A 14,629-nucleotide genomic window follows, 5' to 3' on the forward strand; every position below is an offset into this window, starting at 1 on the left:
ACGGGTGAGAGGGGTGAGAGGGGTATTGGCTGTATCTAGCTCTGGCCCGAGTTTCCTATCAGATACAAGGTTGACTCAATTGTCTCTACGGCACTTGACTCTCTATAATACGTAGTTTGATTAGTGGTGAGCAATAGAGGAGCACCGAGTGCAATCGCTGGAATAGGTCCGAGTTAATATGTGTCTAGGGAGAGGTTTACGTATTTACCAAATCATAAGAAAAGCCACTTGGGGAGAGAAAATGGACGGCGACTGTGATTTGGGCAAATATTGGTGCAAGGGTGGGAAGAAACACATTAATGAAATATTAGCGCAGAAGCCGCCTGGTCAACGACAACAGCGGGGATCTTGTGATTCAGGGTTCCAGTTTCGGGGTTGGACAAAGACAGGGCTCGTATACAAACGCAGCCGAGAGAGAAACAGGAAGTCGATCAACAAAAGGCTCCAAGTCTTTCGTTTTTTTTTCTTTTCTTTTTTTTTTTTTTGGTCTCATCCCCTACTCCGAAACCTTCCCATCACGCCCGCCAAAAAATTAGCCGTAGTAGAAAAGTATCTGCTCCGTAAACTTCAGCAGCTAAGACACGATGGTACGGCATCAAGGAAGGAGAGTCTAGTGATGTAGGGCGCCAGACAAGGTGGGTGACATGTCAGACGGCCAGCTGCATTCAAAAGAAATAGCCAAAGTTGATGAGCCAGCCATACATGGAGACAGCACAGTGGATGGCTGCCGTGATGGAGCGACACACTGCTTTGCTTTGCTAGGTCCAACAAGCTGGGTTGGTCGCCATAATTCTATATGCGGCTGATGTTCCCGCGTTCACTGTGACGAATGTTCGGTTTGCTGGTGTAAAAAGGCCGCAAGGAATGCTGCTCGGCTCTATGTACCATGGGCCAAGCAGGAGGGGCTGTTTTCGGTGCTGCGTGAGCCAGGCATTCACATGGTCACGTAATGGCTTGATGGTAGATTCCGATGCATTAGGCGAAAGAGCTATTCACTCCTTGGCCATTGCTAGCCAGCGAGGGCTGGGCTTTTAAAGAGCTGATGCGCCTCCGCAAATATGGCGTGGCCCCTCATTCATCCATCCCTACAGCAAGATACCCCTCACGGCCGTGACGGAGACCCCATCCCAACGGCTGCATACCTAGACATAGCGCGTATGCTTGAGCGAAGGGGGCAAACAAAAGGTCCCCGAACACTCCAAGCGAAGAGGAGTAGAGGTGAGATAGAGAAAGGGCATCAAGAAAGTAGCCACGACGATGGAAGTATAGAAGCCCAATGAGAAGAACCAGATATATATAGCCGCCGTGTCGTGGCCGAATCTGGAAGGTCTCCGGAGATTCGGACAAGACCACCGGGCGGCCCGGTTGACTCCGGTGGGGCGTATACCTTTGTGTCCGCGTTTGTATATAAGCAAGATAAGGTACGGTAAACATATCAGCATCCCAAGGACTAGTAGGCATAGACTCAAGGCTAGAATATATTTTCCCAAAAGAATTTGGCAAAAGCTAGAATAATTGCTTCGTCATGGCGACAACGTCTTTGCTGAGTTCGAACCCACGTCCGCCGCCACATGAGAGCAAGAGGCGAGAGCAGTGCGACACACGCAAAATTTGGGCGCCCCAATCACGGAGCCCAAAGCTGACCGGGTCAAAGCCAAGGGCCAATTTTATCGTTTCGAGCTGATTGATCGACCGTCCCTGTCTGGCTGGCACCATTTCCCGCCGTCCCTTCGGGCGAAGATGCTACTCATGTGATGTTACCACTTGGGCTGACGACCCCGATGCATTCCCTGGCTCCCCTTGTGCTTGCTTCGTGAGCACACATTGACTGCAGACAAGTCGACTGGCCGATTCGTGCCGCCGTTGCTTTGGGTGGCCTGAAGCCTGGGCCCACGACGTGCACGTCAGGCAATGAGATGCAGCTCATCAGGTGAGAGGCCCAATCTGCCCTTTTGTCCATCCCTCGGGCTAGGCGTTGGTTTCAAAGCCTCCCTCAGACTTTTGCCTTTGGTTTCCCCCGTTTCTGTGCCCCGCGCCGCCATGTACGTATATGATGCAAATCGCCGTATTTTGTCGCCCAGGCGTCTTGCACGCGCACGGGCTCGGCATGTATTGCCTGCCCACTTGCAACCCAACTAGTCTCGCGCGGTGAATGAGGTGTCTTATGGCTGCTAGCACGGAGAACGTGCGACGACACAGTACATGAAGGCTAAGCAAGGCCGTGTACCAATAACAGCAATGTCCGCCGTGGAGATTGTTGGCGGTCCAAGGACGAAATTCCTGCCGGCATGCGACTGGTAGCGTCTGGTGTATGCGGGTGCGTGCCTCGAGGGCTCTGCGCGCCCCCAGCAGAAGCAAAGGGCGGCTCATCCGATGCCTGTGCCAATGTGTCTGCTTGCTCGACAGACGAGCCGATGGAGACTTTGAGACTTTCAGCGCCCCGAGGACGACGCAGACGGGCCCGACTTGGCTGGAGCTCCAGCTGGGGACGATTGATTTGATTTGATGATCAGTGTAGGTGCAGCCCGTGGCATGCTTGACTGAATGGATGACCTGAGGTGGGTTACCTGTTAATCTTCTTCTTGCTATCACGCGTGCTTGCCGAGCTCCCTTCTTTCCTCCATCCTTCTTCTTTCTATTCTTGCCATTTGCACCTCCCGCAAGGCCGGTTGCACTTGCCTGCGCTCTCCTACTTTCAGCTTCGCTCCAGCTCCTGCCTTTCCCTACTTTACCCTTGCCTCTTGCCCTTGCCTCTTGAACTTTTGCTCCTTCTCCCGCTGCAGCCTTCTTATCCAGCCGGTCCTCCCACGTCTCGCCCTTCCTCCGCACGCCTACGTCGCCCTAGCTTCCTCGCACTCCTCTCCTTCTGAAGCCATCGTCGGCCTCTGCTTGATTTTCGCCATCGAACGTTATCCGCCCACGCTTCCGGCCACCGAATCAGCGCCCCGCTGCCAGGCCAGCCAAAGCCCAAACAAAGACCCTGGCGGTAGTCCTTGGCGTACCTTGGCCGATACGTGGGAAGCTGGAAGCCACCACCCAGGCAGGAACCCAGAAGGCTCTCGTCACTGTGCGCCTCTTAAAAGGGCGTTTACCTAGACAGGCCAGAACTCTGCGGAACTGTTGTTTATCTAGCAACCAAAATCTTGCTGTAAATATCGCCGAGCTCTGCCCCGCGCAACGTCAGCCCCGCGTGACGTTGGCCTTCTGCGTTGGCCTTCTGCGTTGGGCATCTACAATAAAGATCTACACTGAAAGCCTCATGTACTGATATATTAAAACCATTAAAAGACAACGACTCGATACAGACAGCTCGAGACGCTCAGGCTTCGACGTCTGTTATTATCCAGGGGTGGGAAAGAGAGCTGCTGTAGCTACCAGGGAGTAGCTCCCAAGCAGTAGCGCAAGTGCAAGCCATAATTGGCAAAAACGCAATCCCAGAGAAAAAGAGTTTCCGAGTTCGCCGGCAGTGGAAAGTAGACAGGCAGCGCCCAACCGAGGAGGCCACATTCGACGCCTGAGTCTATTTACGGCTGTTGCGCCCCGCGATATATATAAACGTATCCGTCTTCGCATCTCATGAAAACGGAAGCCTGTTCGGTCTTCAACCTGCAGTTTTATTCTCTCAGTCTCCGAAGCATCGGCTTATATCGCTTCTGCGCGCCCAAGCTATCCTTTGGTTCTCTCCCCGTTGCAGCTCTTAAACACTCGGCCACTGCATGTCTCTTGTTAGGCAGCTACTATCAGATCTTGCCCAAACTGGCCTCTATTCCAACTTCCGCCTGATCAAGGACTTCCCCAAGGGCTTTCCCCAAGGCTCTGCTGGAGGAACTACACCCGAGCGTGACTGAGTCGGTCGCTACCGCCATCCTAAAGACATCTATATTCTTCATGAGTCTTAGACTGCTTGCCCGGAGCTCTGGCTACTATCGACCTTAGATCTGCTTCCCGATATTAACGACTACAACAAGGATCCTGCTCTTGTTGTCCCTACTTCCGGCCTCGGTACTGGATCACACCTCATAATCTTTCCAAGACAACACTGTTATCGGTTTATTATTATTTATTGCTACCTCTCACGTGTGGTGTTTGGATCGCCTTCATTGATCGCTCTTTATTTCTCATATCTTTTTTCCAGGCCGAAAACAACTTTCTTACGGTCTTCCCAGCGAAAAGCTTTGGAGCGAGTGTGCCACCTCGGTGCATGGCCATTTTGAGAGCGGTGCATCGACACCAGGCTGCGGATAGCCTGTAATGGACAATCCCAATGATAGAACGCTTCACCCAGGGAGGCCGTACCATCCAGAACCCCTCAATGGACCGCCGACGCCCTCGTGGGTGCCCCCCGAACAAATCCATCCATCGGGGCCACAATCACAAGCATATTTGGGACAAAACCATGCTCCCCGACCTCGGGCTCACCATTCGTTGGGTCGACCTAGTACGACCCTCGACCCTTATCAAATGGGTTTCAGTGGTGGACCTTTGTTGCCAAATCCCATATCTCAGAGCTATACTCTGCCACATCCCAACGGAGGGTTGTACATGTCTCACCAGGGCCAGTGGGCTTCTCACCCAATGCAATCTCCTATTCCGCCCAACTATGGCGGCATGATGAATATGCCAGGCGGGCTCAGGTATGAGCTAATGCCGGGACAGCCAGCCGTAGGGTCGGGGTATTCGTCGCAACCTCCCGAAAGTAATATGGGGATGGGAATGCATGCCGGCACAGGGCTGGATGGAACTATACCAGCATTGCCCTACTACGTAGGTCCGCCACCGATGTATCAAGCAGGGCCAGCAGGGCCAGTAGGGTTAGATCCTCAGCCGGCGGGTTCTGCCACATATAATCGCCGACTTGCATCGCGCGTGGCACGCACACAAAGCTTCTACTCGCCTTCGTGTAAGTGATGCGGAATTTGCTTACGCCTTTTCCGTAGCCATGGCTGCCAAAGTCGTAGCAGTGGTGCTTCGTTTCCTCAGTGCTAACATTCTACTCGATACAGCACCGCCCGTATACCACGATTTTTTGGGGCCGCCGCCACATCGAAGATCGACTTACTCCAGTAGAGCACGGCGGTCGTCGTTGAACACGCGCCCAGTGGCACCAGGCCTAAACAGAGATACCGAGGAAGACGGCGGCCACAACAGCAATGAACACCGGCCGGGTGTGCCGGATCATCAAACGGGCCAAGAGCCTGCAGCCGCCGCGGACAATAGTCCTACTCGTCCGTTGTCCAAGACTTCGTCCACGGATATGCTTTTGCATTACTCGTTAAGCATAAAAGTCGAAGACCTGCCTGAGCAAGATAGAGGTACGTCAGCCGCGAACACGGCCACTTCACTTCCTCAATCCCAGGCCCCCTTCAGGCGTTATATGCGTCATGAAATTGTAAGTGAAACACATGGCTAACATGAAGGTTTAGAATGCTCCATTTGCTACAACAAATATGGCATAGAGCTCCCCGAGGGTATAAGGGAGGCACCTCGACGACTACCAAAATGCAAACATGTCTTTGGAGACTACTGTCTTAAGACATGGCTTAACCAGTCTGCCAGCTGCCCCTATTGTCGCGACAAACTGGTACTACGATTTGAGCACGGGCTCGACTCCCGAAGAGCCCAAGCCTACATGACTCTTATGAGAGCTCGAGCTCGAGTTTCTGTTCCTCCAGAGCCTCCAGGACCTCCAGGGTTGCGTTAGCCCAGTTCCCAAATACTTGAGGCTGGATATCGGACTAACGCTCTTTCCATAGGACGACGACGTCGCTAGAGAGGGACTTGGGATTCATGCCTCCTGTTATACATGACGAAGAAGAAGTTGTTGAAGCTCAATTTGTTACTATACTTGAACAGCAGCTACACCGCAGCAGAGAAACGGATTTGTCCGCTGTCGACGGTGAAAATACACCATCGGACTCATCGAGCGCGCCAGCTTCGCCAATCCGAGCCTCTCTGCGCGATGTGTCAAGATTCAGCCAGTGGTCGTCTCGTACAACTCTACAGAGGGCTAATCGAAGACAGAGAGGTTCCCGAAGTAGTTTGCCACCTCTCCAGCCGCCTCCGCAATCTGATGGCCCGAGTCAACCGAGCGCAACGATCCCCGGTGCAGATGCTAGAGAGGGCGAAAGCAGCCAGAGCCCGGAAGATGCTGGACGTGGACCAGCCGAGACATCAATGGCTCCGTCAACAGCGCAGAGTAGAAATCGACCGTGGTGAGAAGATGCAGCTCAGAAAGGAAATGAGTGCGTTTTCCCTTTGAATTGTGGCTCGGCACTGATATGTACACGGGTTTATGGGAGCTCATGTCCCTTTGTCCTCCTCGCTCTGCTTGCTTTCCATTGAGTCCGGAGTTTTGGGCAACTTATTTTTTCTTGATACGAATTCGGAGGGTTTGGCTAATTTCCATGAGAACGGGCGGGTCGCGATAACTGGTTGTTTGTGTACATGGTTGTTGTTCCGGGGTTCCAAAACTGCAGCTCTTGGACGAGGACACGTCTTTTCTTCTCTCTTCTTTTTCTTTGCTTTCCTGGGTTATTATTACATAGCGAGGGCGCATTAAGCGGGTGATTTAAAGTGTAGCGAATCAATTTCTGCTAATTTATTTGTCAAGCTTGATATACATCAATCAGCCACTTGATGTGTCTCGCAGCCCAGTAATTATAATGATTATGAGAATTGCGGTCAGGTAGAAAGAGCAGTATCAGTCTTTTTAAGACAATAACATCGATTGCGGTCGGCACAGAGCAGCATGCGCTAAACTGGATCTTAAGTACTAGTAAATCCTGCTGTATTTCTTGTTGCCTATTCGGGCAGAGTCGATATGGCTTGGCGAGACGCCATTAGCAGCACCTTGTCCATACCTACTACCTAGTAGGTAGTAGCACCAGCGGACGGGTCGGGAATTACCATTCGAGCTGAGCTGGAGTTGATGCTTTGCAGGCTGGAAGGGCCAGTTGCCTCGTGGGTGTCCGCAATTATGCGATTTTCGCCAGAGAGACAGGGACGGAGCCGGAGGGCAGCGACTTCTGGCTGAATGCCGGTCGGTATCACGATTGAGACCGACCGAAGCTGTTCGGAATTGGAGGGGAACGCCACCACTTCTTGGGCAGCAGTTTTAGCATTTGCAGCGCATACTTTGGAGCAAAAGGCTTTACCTAGAGCTACAGTACATGTGGTATCTGGAAGTGGAAATTCCGTGTCCGTCGTATTACGTATGTGTGGCATAATCGCGCCCATGGACTTCGTACGTCAGTTTCATCATTCGTTTAAGATACAATACGATGTAGATACGGCTAATCTTGTTTTTAACCCCGTCTTACTGTGTATGCGCCGGACCAACTTGTTTTTAGTATTTACCTTGTCCGTTTTGGCTTGCTTTTGAATCCGGCGTAGTCTGGTGGTCTGGATAGTACAATCTACGGGTACTAAAGGTAGTTGACCACAAAAAGTTGACAAGGAACAGGGAACATGGAATCATAGAACGCGGTGCCGGAATCCCGGTCATTAAAGAGCTGGATAGGCCCAGCGAGTGCCGCTAAATTGGTAGCTACAAAGTATGGAGGTAGCTAAAGCTGGAGATTGCGGATGCCGATGCCCCGGGTAGGCGTATTACGGGCACGGCATTCGTGGATTTACACAGAAACAAAGGGGGGGCTTGGAGCGAGAAGAGCTTGGGAAGGCGATGGACGGCGAGCGAGGTGGAGAGGGTACTATTTTATCTTAGCTCACACGCTGCGCTTTCATCATTGAAATTTTTTGGTTCTTTTTAATTTCATCTCTTTGTTTTCTTATGACTGTCGATCATAGCCGTGCTACTACTAAGATTTGGGTTTAAAAGGGAGCCACGGGAGCAACTAAATCTCTTATCGAGAAATAGCACGGCACGTAAGCCCAAGCAAGGTTCGCGGCGCGTTTCAACGCCCTACTTGTTTACTTTTTTTGGTGAAGGTTTTCAAGGTTATCAAGAACCGAACAACTCAACTTGCACCTTTTTCTGTTTTTAAATCCTGTGACTCCTCGCGAAACCAGAAAAACTCGGAGCGGATTGAGACTATTGCTATTCCCCGAAACCTTGTTTAGCTTACTTTCCGTATTTCCATCCCCCTACCTGGGATTCTTGACAAGGAAAAGGGGAGGGCCTGGTTTTCTTTTTCTTCTAGTACTTTTTTTCTTCTTTATTTACTTCGCAACTACCACAGTTGGCCCTCTTTTTGTGGCTACTACTTGTTTTACAAGAGGGCAATTGGCAGGCGAAAGGGGACATCCATACGCGGGACGGAGAATCGCTCGCGCACTGACTGAGAAGTTCGTCAGAGCAGACGGCAGGTTGAGGCCATGGCACTCAAGCTGTTGACGACTGCGGCCCTTGTTGGTGGCGCCGGATGGACTTACACAACGCAAGAAGCGTGGTCCAGAGGGCCGTTTATCAAGGCTGCCGCTGGAATATGGTTCGTGGAGCTGTTTCTATACGCCATCTACGAGCTGTTTCTGTATCCAACCTTTTTCTCGCCCATAAGAAATGTGCCTACGGCCCCGGGAGGGCATTGGTTGATGGGACATGGAAAGCAAATCATGGCTTCCAAGCCTGGTGCGCCAATCAGAGAATGGTAAGTTTGATCTTGCATAAATCATACCCCTGTTGCTGAATGCTTGGCATGGATGGCTAATGAGCTGGGTGTGTTGGGGGACTTACAGGGTGACTACTGTTCCCAATGAGGGACTTATACGGTACTACTGGTTCTTCAATAAGGAGCGTCTGATTGTCACCTCACCTAAAGCCTTGGGCGAGGTGCTTGTCACAAACAATTACGCGTTCAGAAAGCCCGAGAATGTGAGATCGTTGCTCGGCCGCCTCCTGGGCTATGGATTGCTTCTCGCAGAAGGAGACGAGCACAGGCACCAGCGGCGCAACCTGATGCCCGCCTTTGCGTTCCGGCACATCAAGGAGCTGTATCCTCTCTTTTGGGACAAGGCGCGTGAGTCTGTCCAGGCCATGATGAAGGAATGTGGCCAGGAGGGCCAGACGGACATGGAAATCAGCGAGTGGGCGTCGAGGGTGACGCTCGACATCATCGGCGTTGCTGGCCTGGGCAAGGACTTTAACTCGATCCAGGACGAGAACAGCGACCTTGTGCAGACGTATGGCTATCTGTTCAAGCCGAGACCGCCGGCGAAGTTCTTGATCATGCTGGCCACTCTGGTGCCGTCTTGGCTGATCTACCGGCTTCCGTTGAAGCGCAACCGAGAGGTCAACGACGCTGCCAGGAAGATCCGAGCCATGTGCCGGGACGTCATCCGCGAGAAGAAGGAGAAGATGATTGCAAACAAGGAGCGCACAGATGTGGACATTCTCTCTGTCGCGTTGGAGAGCGGACAGTTCTCCGATGAAAACCTGGTCGACCAGCTCATGACGTTTTTGGCCGCCGGCCACGAGACGACGGCGACGGCCCTGACCTGGGCCATCTACTTCCTCTGCTGCCACCCCGAGATGCAGACCCGGCTGCGCGCCGAAGTCCGCGAGAGGCTGCCCTCGACCGACGACGCCGGCGCCAAGCTCGCGAGCCAGGACATTGACCGCATGCCGTACCTCCACGCCGTGTGCAGCGAGGTGCTGCGCTTCTTCAGCCCCGTCCCGGTCACCATCCGCGAGGCCTCGTACAACACCACGATCCAAAACGTGCCCGTCCGCGAGGGCACCCGCATCGTGCTGGCCCCGACCGCCGTCAACGTGGACCCGAAGCTCTGGGGCGCCGACGCCCTCGAGTTCGATCCGGAGCGGTGGATCTCCAAGAACAAGGACTCGGAGGAGAGCAACAGGCGCGCGGCGAGCGGCGGCGCGGACAGCAACTACTCGTTCATGACGTTTCTGCACGGCCCGCGGAGCTGCATCGGCCTGACGTTTGCGACGGGCGAGTTTGCGTGTCTGCTGGCGGCGTGGATTGGGCGCTTCGAGTTTGAGCTGGTGAACAAGGAGGAGATGGATATGGAGAAGCTGGACATTAAGGGGAATGTGACGGCGAGGCCGGTCAAGGGGCTGCATGTGAAGGCGAGGGCAGTGCCGGGATACTGAGGGAGAGAAGCTGGAGCAAGTGGGCCTGTAAGATATGTGCGAAAGGCTTTTTGTTGAGAGTTGGACTTATCTATCAGGTGGATCTTTTACTTTTCTTTTTTTTTGAGGAGCTTTTGTAATATTATTGCAGTGTATATCAGTAAAGATTGGGACGTCTTTGTATCCCAGCGTGATATTGTGCTCAAGGTTGCGTAAGGTGGCTTTTATGGCTGGTGATGGTATCAAGGTTTGTGCTGGCTCCTTGATAGATCCAATCATCGCCTTGAAATCAGAATGATGGATAGAAATAGAACCTTTCCGCATCATATGCTTGGTTCTGAGTTTGGCAGAGTTGTTTATCGCCTTGTTTTATTGCGTCGTGGCTATAAGCCTCACCTTCGAGACACGAACACAATGTTTAAACGGATAGTGGCGTTGAGAGTCTAGTTCATATATCAGAATGTAGGTATACCAGTGCTCGCTAAGCATGTATAGAGTATTTGTAAATGGCATGAAAATGCGGTCGCGCCAAATATGGTCGGTATTTTCTTGCCTAAGATCTTAATGACGGACAGGATGCAGTACTCGGGGGATGATAGTTGAGCTGGCCAAGGCTGCGAAGAAAAGGGGGACCGCAAAGGAAAAATACACACCCAAGTTAAAAATTGAAACACTGTTCTATTACAGAAAAAGTTATCCAGCACCCAAGTTTTTTTTTATATTTAACATCCCAGCTATAGCTTAGTAAAGTACATGTCGTTAATCTACTTGTGAGAATCAATATCTAACTATTAGGTTGTATATAAGTATAGATATATGTGGTAAAAACAGCAGCAGTAGCAGCAGTAGCCCACGATATAGCTAGAGTGCTGGGTAATAGAATTGGAGTGCTGCATAGCTTTTCTTACAAAAGTAATATCAGAGCATTCGTCTTCGTCACGGTCTTCGCTCAACCACAAACGTCAGCTGGGAGGCGAAAGTGACGATCGAGCAGCCAGGCGGTGACACTTCGTAGGGTGCTCAGCGATAGAAGGCGGGTGAAGAAGCCCAAGGCCGTCTCCTGCAGTTAAATAATATCGACACTTTCGCCGAAGGGATAGCTCCTGTCCCGCGAAGGGTCCTGGAGAACAGGATGATCTAGGCCAACGTTGTTGTCGAATGTCAACAGCTTCTGGAGATACTCGACGCCCACTGTTCGGGAGTTTACCAACGTGGGATCACAACCACCGTATCTTCATACATTGCCTTTGTGCTGACCAACCCAGGACACTGGCTCTCCGCCATGAACATTTCTGAGAAGCTTCCACGGGTCTTGACATCGCCAGGGAGCTTGTTTTCGCTCTTTGGCGTCCTAGTCCCCGTGCCACAAACTCTCCAATTGATCTTGTCAGCGGTGTCTTCCAGGTCGCATTCAGCACTTCCTCCAGATCAACCCGAAGGGGGACATTATGTCCTTGAGGCTGCTCATGAGCGGCGTGCCCGTTACCCAGAGCAGGTGATCACATCCCAATAACCTAGCCATGTTGTTGAAGATCTCGTCCTCGCGACGCCATGTGGTAATATAATCCAAAACAGGCTCAGTTCATATTCTCTGAGAATATTTGTGTCTCATTCGAACAGGCGGATAAATTCGGATAAAGGTCCATTTCGGAGATGAGTATCTTACTACGCCAATATTGTTGCGTTAGTGGCATAACTGTGTACTTCATCAACCACCAGCATGAGCCATCGGATGGAACCCAGCTCCTTGCGGGTTGGCTTGCATTGGACGAGATCCTCGTCGGTGCCGCTGGCAGCTCTAGCATCACTCTTCCGACGCTTAGGAGCGTTTCCTTCCTCTCGTCGCTCTTGGATGATGAATTTATTCTCAGACTTTGCAATCTCTCTTGCATGTAAGCTTGGAATAAGTTGTGACGACAACGGTGCGCGCACTCTGCAAAAGGGTTAGTATTAGTTCGCGCGAGTATAAAAGCAAACTTACCTCTGGGTCAGTAGGAGAAAGCGCAGCAAGCTTCCGAACGAACTTGGACTTCTCAACATTGTTTACAGAGCGAATACGCCGGCCACCAGCTGAGACTTGTTAATGCAGCGCTCAAAAGAGAAGTCGGTCAAGCCCTGCGCATCAGATTTATGCCGGACTTGCAGCCGTCGATAGGCCTCGACGTAGACCTAAAGTGACTCTTGGCAGGCAAGCCACAAGCCAACGTCATCGCTGGAGCCGGACTTTTTGTCTTGGACGCCGTTCCAGTGTCGGATAAAGAATCAATGGTGAGAAAGTGGGCGCATGTGCCATCGGTTCGAACTGCGAACCCCTAGATTGCGAGTCGCATTTCGGTGGGCAGTCGAGGAAACGCGTAAACTCCATTGTATTCCAAAGCCACGGTGCATACTTAATTAGCGATAAAAGAGCTGGGAGCCGTTGTGTTATCTTGTAGATAACTTACTATAAAGGAGTCATGTGAGGTGTGAGGAAGAAGTTCCAAGGAGCAAAAGCGAAATGAATGAGAGCATCTTATAACCTCATTTCCGCGTGACGGATTATTCACAGCAGTAAACGGATTGCGTCACATTGGCAAGAACTCGAGTGAATAAAGCATTGATTTGAGACGGCAGAGTGCATAGCGTTATTAACTTTTACTGCTTTTACTGCTTTTACTGCTTTTACTGCTTTTACTGCTTTTACTGCTTTTACTGCTTTTACTGCTTTTACTGCTTTTACTGCTTTTACTGCTTTTACTGCTTTTACTGCTTTTACTGCTTTTACTGCTTTTACTGCTTTTACTGCTTTTACTGCTTTGACTATTCTATTACTTTTACTACTGTTACAATTACTGCTGCTACTGCTGTTTTCAAATGTATTCAGCAGTTTTGTAGATGTATTTTGATATGTAGACCGGCTGCCTTGTTGCGCTGCAGCCGGGATAATGAAATTGGGGCTCCGGATAGTTTCTCCCTTTCTTGAGCATGTACGGCGGCGAGTCTTGGCCAATATGAATGCGCGTCCGATCAAGGCTTTCTTGGTAAAGAAGTTAATTATTGCATCCCTCGGGGCTAGATAAGAGGGCGCTGCATTCTTATGACTATACTCATATTAGATATGCCGGTATACCTATGTCTAAATTCACGTACGCCCGCCTAGGTCCACAATTCACTAGACCTCTTGCCAAATAACATCCGAGTTGATGTGGGAGCACTGTAGGGTGCACTTCTTTTCTGTCTTTGCTCTTCCTTGCTTTGTGTGTAAGTGAGGGGTCTTGAATGGCTCGTCTATCAGAGACATTGTCTCACTATGGGCATAATGGATGTGAGGGGAAGAAGAGAGCTGGCTAAAGCGAGGCATATGACGAGATACCCCCGTGTAAGTCACTCAACAGAGCAGAGAGCGCCACATCAAACTCATCATGACCTACATGTACCTTTACCAGCAATGCATACTTTTGATGTGAATTACAGAAGCTCATCCATCTGTCTATTTTGACTGGCAGATCACATCAAATTTGAGCCAACAATGCAGGGTAGGTTTCGAGGCTCTGATGCTTGATCCGAGTAGCTGTTTTAGCGCTGTATCGCTTTTTTTGTCCGCTATTAAGGAGGTCCCGATATGGCGAGACACAGCACCGCAGTGCCAACTGGCAGAAAAGCGGGGCTGCAGAATCAACCCAAAAACACACGTAGTGGCGGTCAGGTCTCAGATTTGCGAAGCATTATTGGCGGCTTTGCTCTTCTTTGGTCAGACAGGGTGAGACATTTGCACCTGTAACGCCTGAGGCTACGGGGGGGCCAGCACAGAGCTTACCTGATACGAGCAGCTCCACCACGCAAATCAAGGGACTTTGCCGAATTGATACAGAGCCTCAGCAGCATTAACACGCTTAATATGAGCGACCCCACCGGTCTATGCACGTACCACAGCAAGAAGCACAAGCATGTGCAAGCTTGTCCCATTTTCTGCAGCAGAAGAGAGAAGAAGCTGTCGATTACTATTTGCGTTAATCTTCCATTTTTTTTTTTGGCATTGGGGACTGTAGAGAAAGAGAGTGCGACAGTAGCAAGACAGCAACGCCTAGAGCTTAAGCCGCCTAAACGCCAAACGCTCCCATATGTCTCCAAGCCTAAGAGCTACCCCAGCTCGCTCGCTCGCGTCCTGCCGAGCTACAGCCTCTTTTCCAGATCTCGATACCATCGCCAAACCTGCCCCCTTTTTTCTGTCTGGCCGAGCTCTTGTGATCGCTCCCTGGTCCGACTTTGCCAGCTGAACCACGCCGCTAAGGCCCGACGCCGCGACGCTTGATTGGCCCGACCGCCAGCCACAGCAACCTGGTCGGCCACTGCTCGAGGCCCTCTCGCCTCTCTAGCGCTCTCGTTGCATCTTGTCGCTGCTCTGCCTCTTCTGGGAGCTGTCGCCCCAGCCACCGGTTGTCCACGGAGCGGGTCGGGTCGACTGGGGTGAGGTTTGGCGTCCAGCCTAGTTCCATCAGCTCGTCTTCCCTTTGGAACCAAAACAAAAAAACAAGCCGGGCGGTGGTTTGATTGACCCTTTGCTTTCCTTCATAGCTAGGGAACAGTAAAGAAAATCATCCC

General features: G+C 51.3%; 3 protein-coding genes across 3 annotated transcripts; 2 read left to right on the forward strand and 1 right to left on the reverse strand.

Annotated features, from left to right (window-relative positions):
* Positions 1–4,251: 4,251 nt before the first annotated feature.
* On the forward strand, positions 4,252–6,216 carry TGAM01_v207286 (hypothetical protein; the record flags this gene model as incomplete). Its single annotated transcript, XM_024550054.1, has 4 exons — positions 4,252–4,900; positions 4,938–5,312; positions 5,424–5,691; positions 5,754–6,216. 4 exons carry the CDS (start codon positions 4,252–4,254, stop codon positions 6,214–6,216), a joined length of 1,755 nt encoding a protein of 584 aa, XP_024405220.1.
* A 2,118-nt stretch (positions 6,217–8,334) lies between these two features.
* TGAM01_v207287 (hypothetical protein) lies at positions 8,335–10,069 on the forward strand (the record flags this gene model as incomplete). The annotated part of the gene is made up of 2 exons (XM_018803648.1): positions 8,335–8,606; positions 8,695–10,069. 2 exons carry the CDS (start codon positions 8,335–8,337, stop codon positions 10,067–10,069), a joined length of 1,647 nt encoding a protein of 548 aa, XP_018663021.1.
* Positions 10,070–11,713: 1,644 nt separating this feature from the next.
* TGAM01_v207288 (hypothetical protein) lies at positions 11,714–12,088 on the reverse strand (the record flags this gene model as incomplete). Its single annotated transcript, XM_018803647.1, has 2 exons — positions 11,714–11,981; positions 12,030–12,088. The coding sequence occupies 2 exons, from the start codon at positions 12,086–12,088 to the stop codon at positions 11,714–11,716; spliced, it is 327 nt and encodes a 108-aa protein (XP_018663020.1).
* Between the last annotated feature and the right edge of the window lie 2,541 nt (positions 12,089–14,629).

The sequence above is a fragment of the Trichoderma gamsii genome (genome assembly GCF_001481775.2).
Source record: "Trichoderma gamsii strain T6085 chromosome Unknown Scaffold_26.2, whole genome shotgun sequence".
Lineage (NCBI taxonomy): Eukaryota > Fungi > Ascomycota > Sordariomycetes > Hypocreales > Hypocreaceae > Trichoderma > Trichoderma gamsii.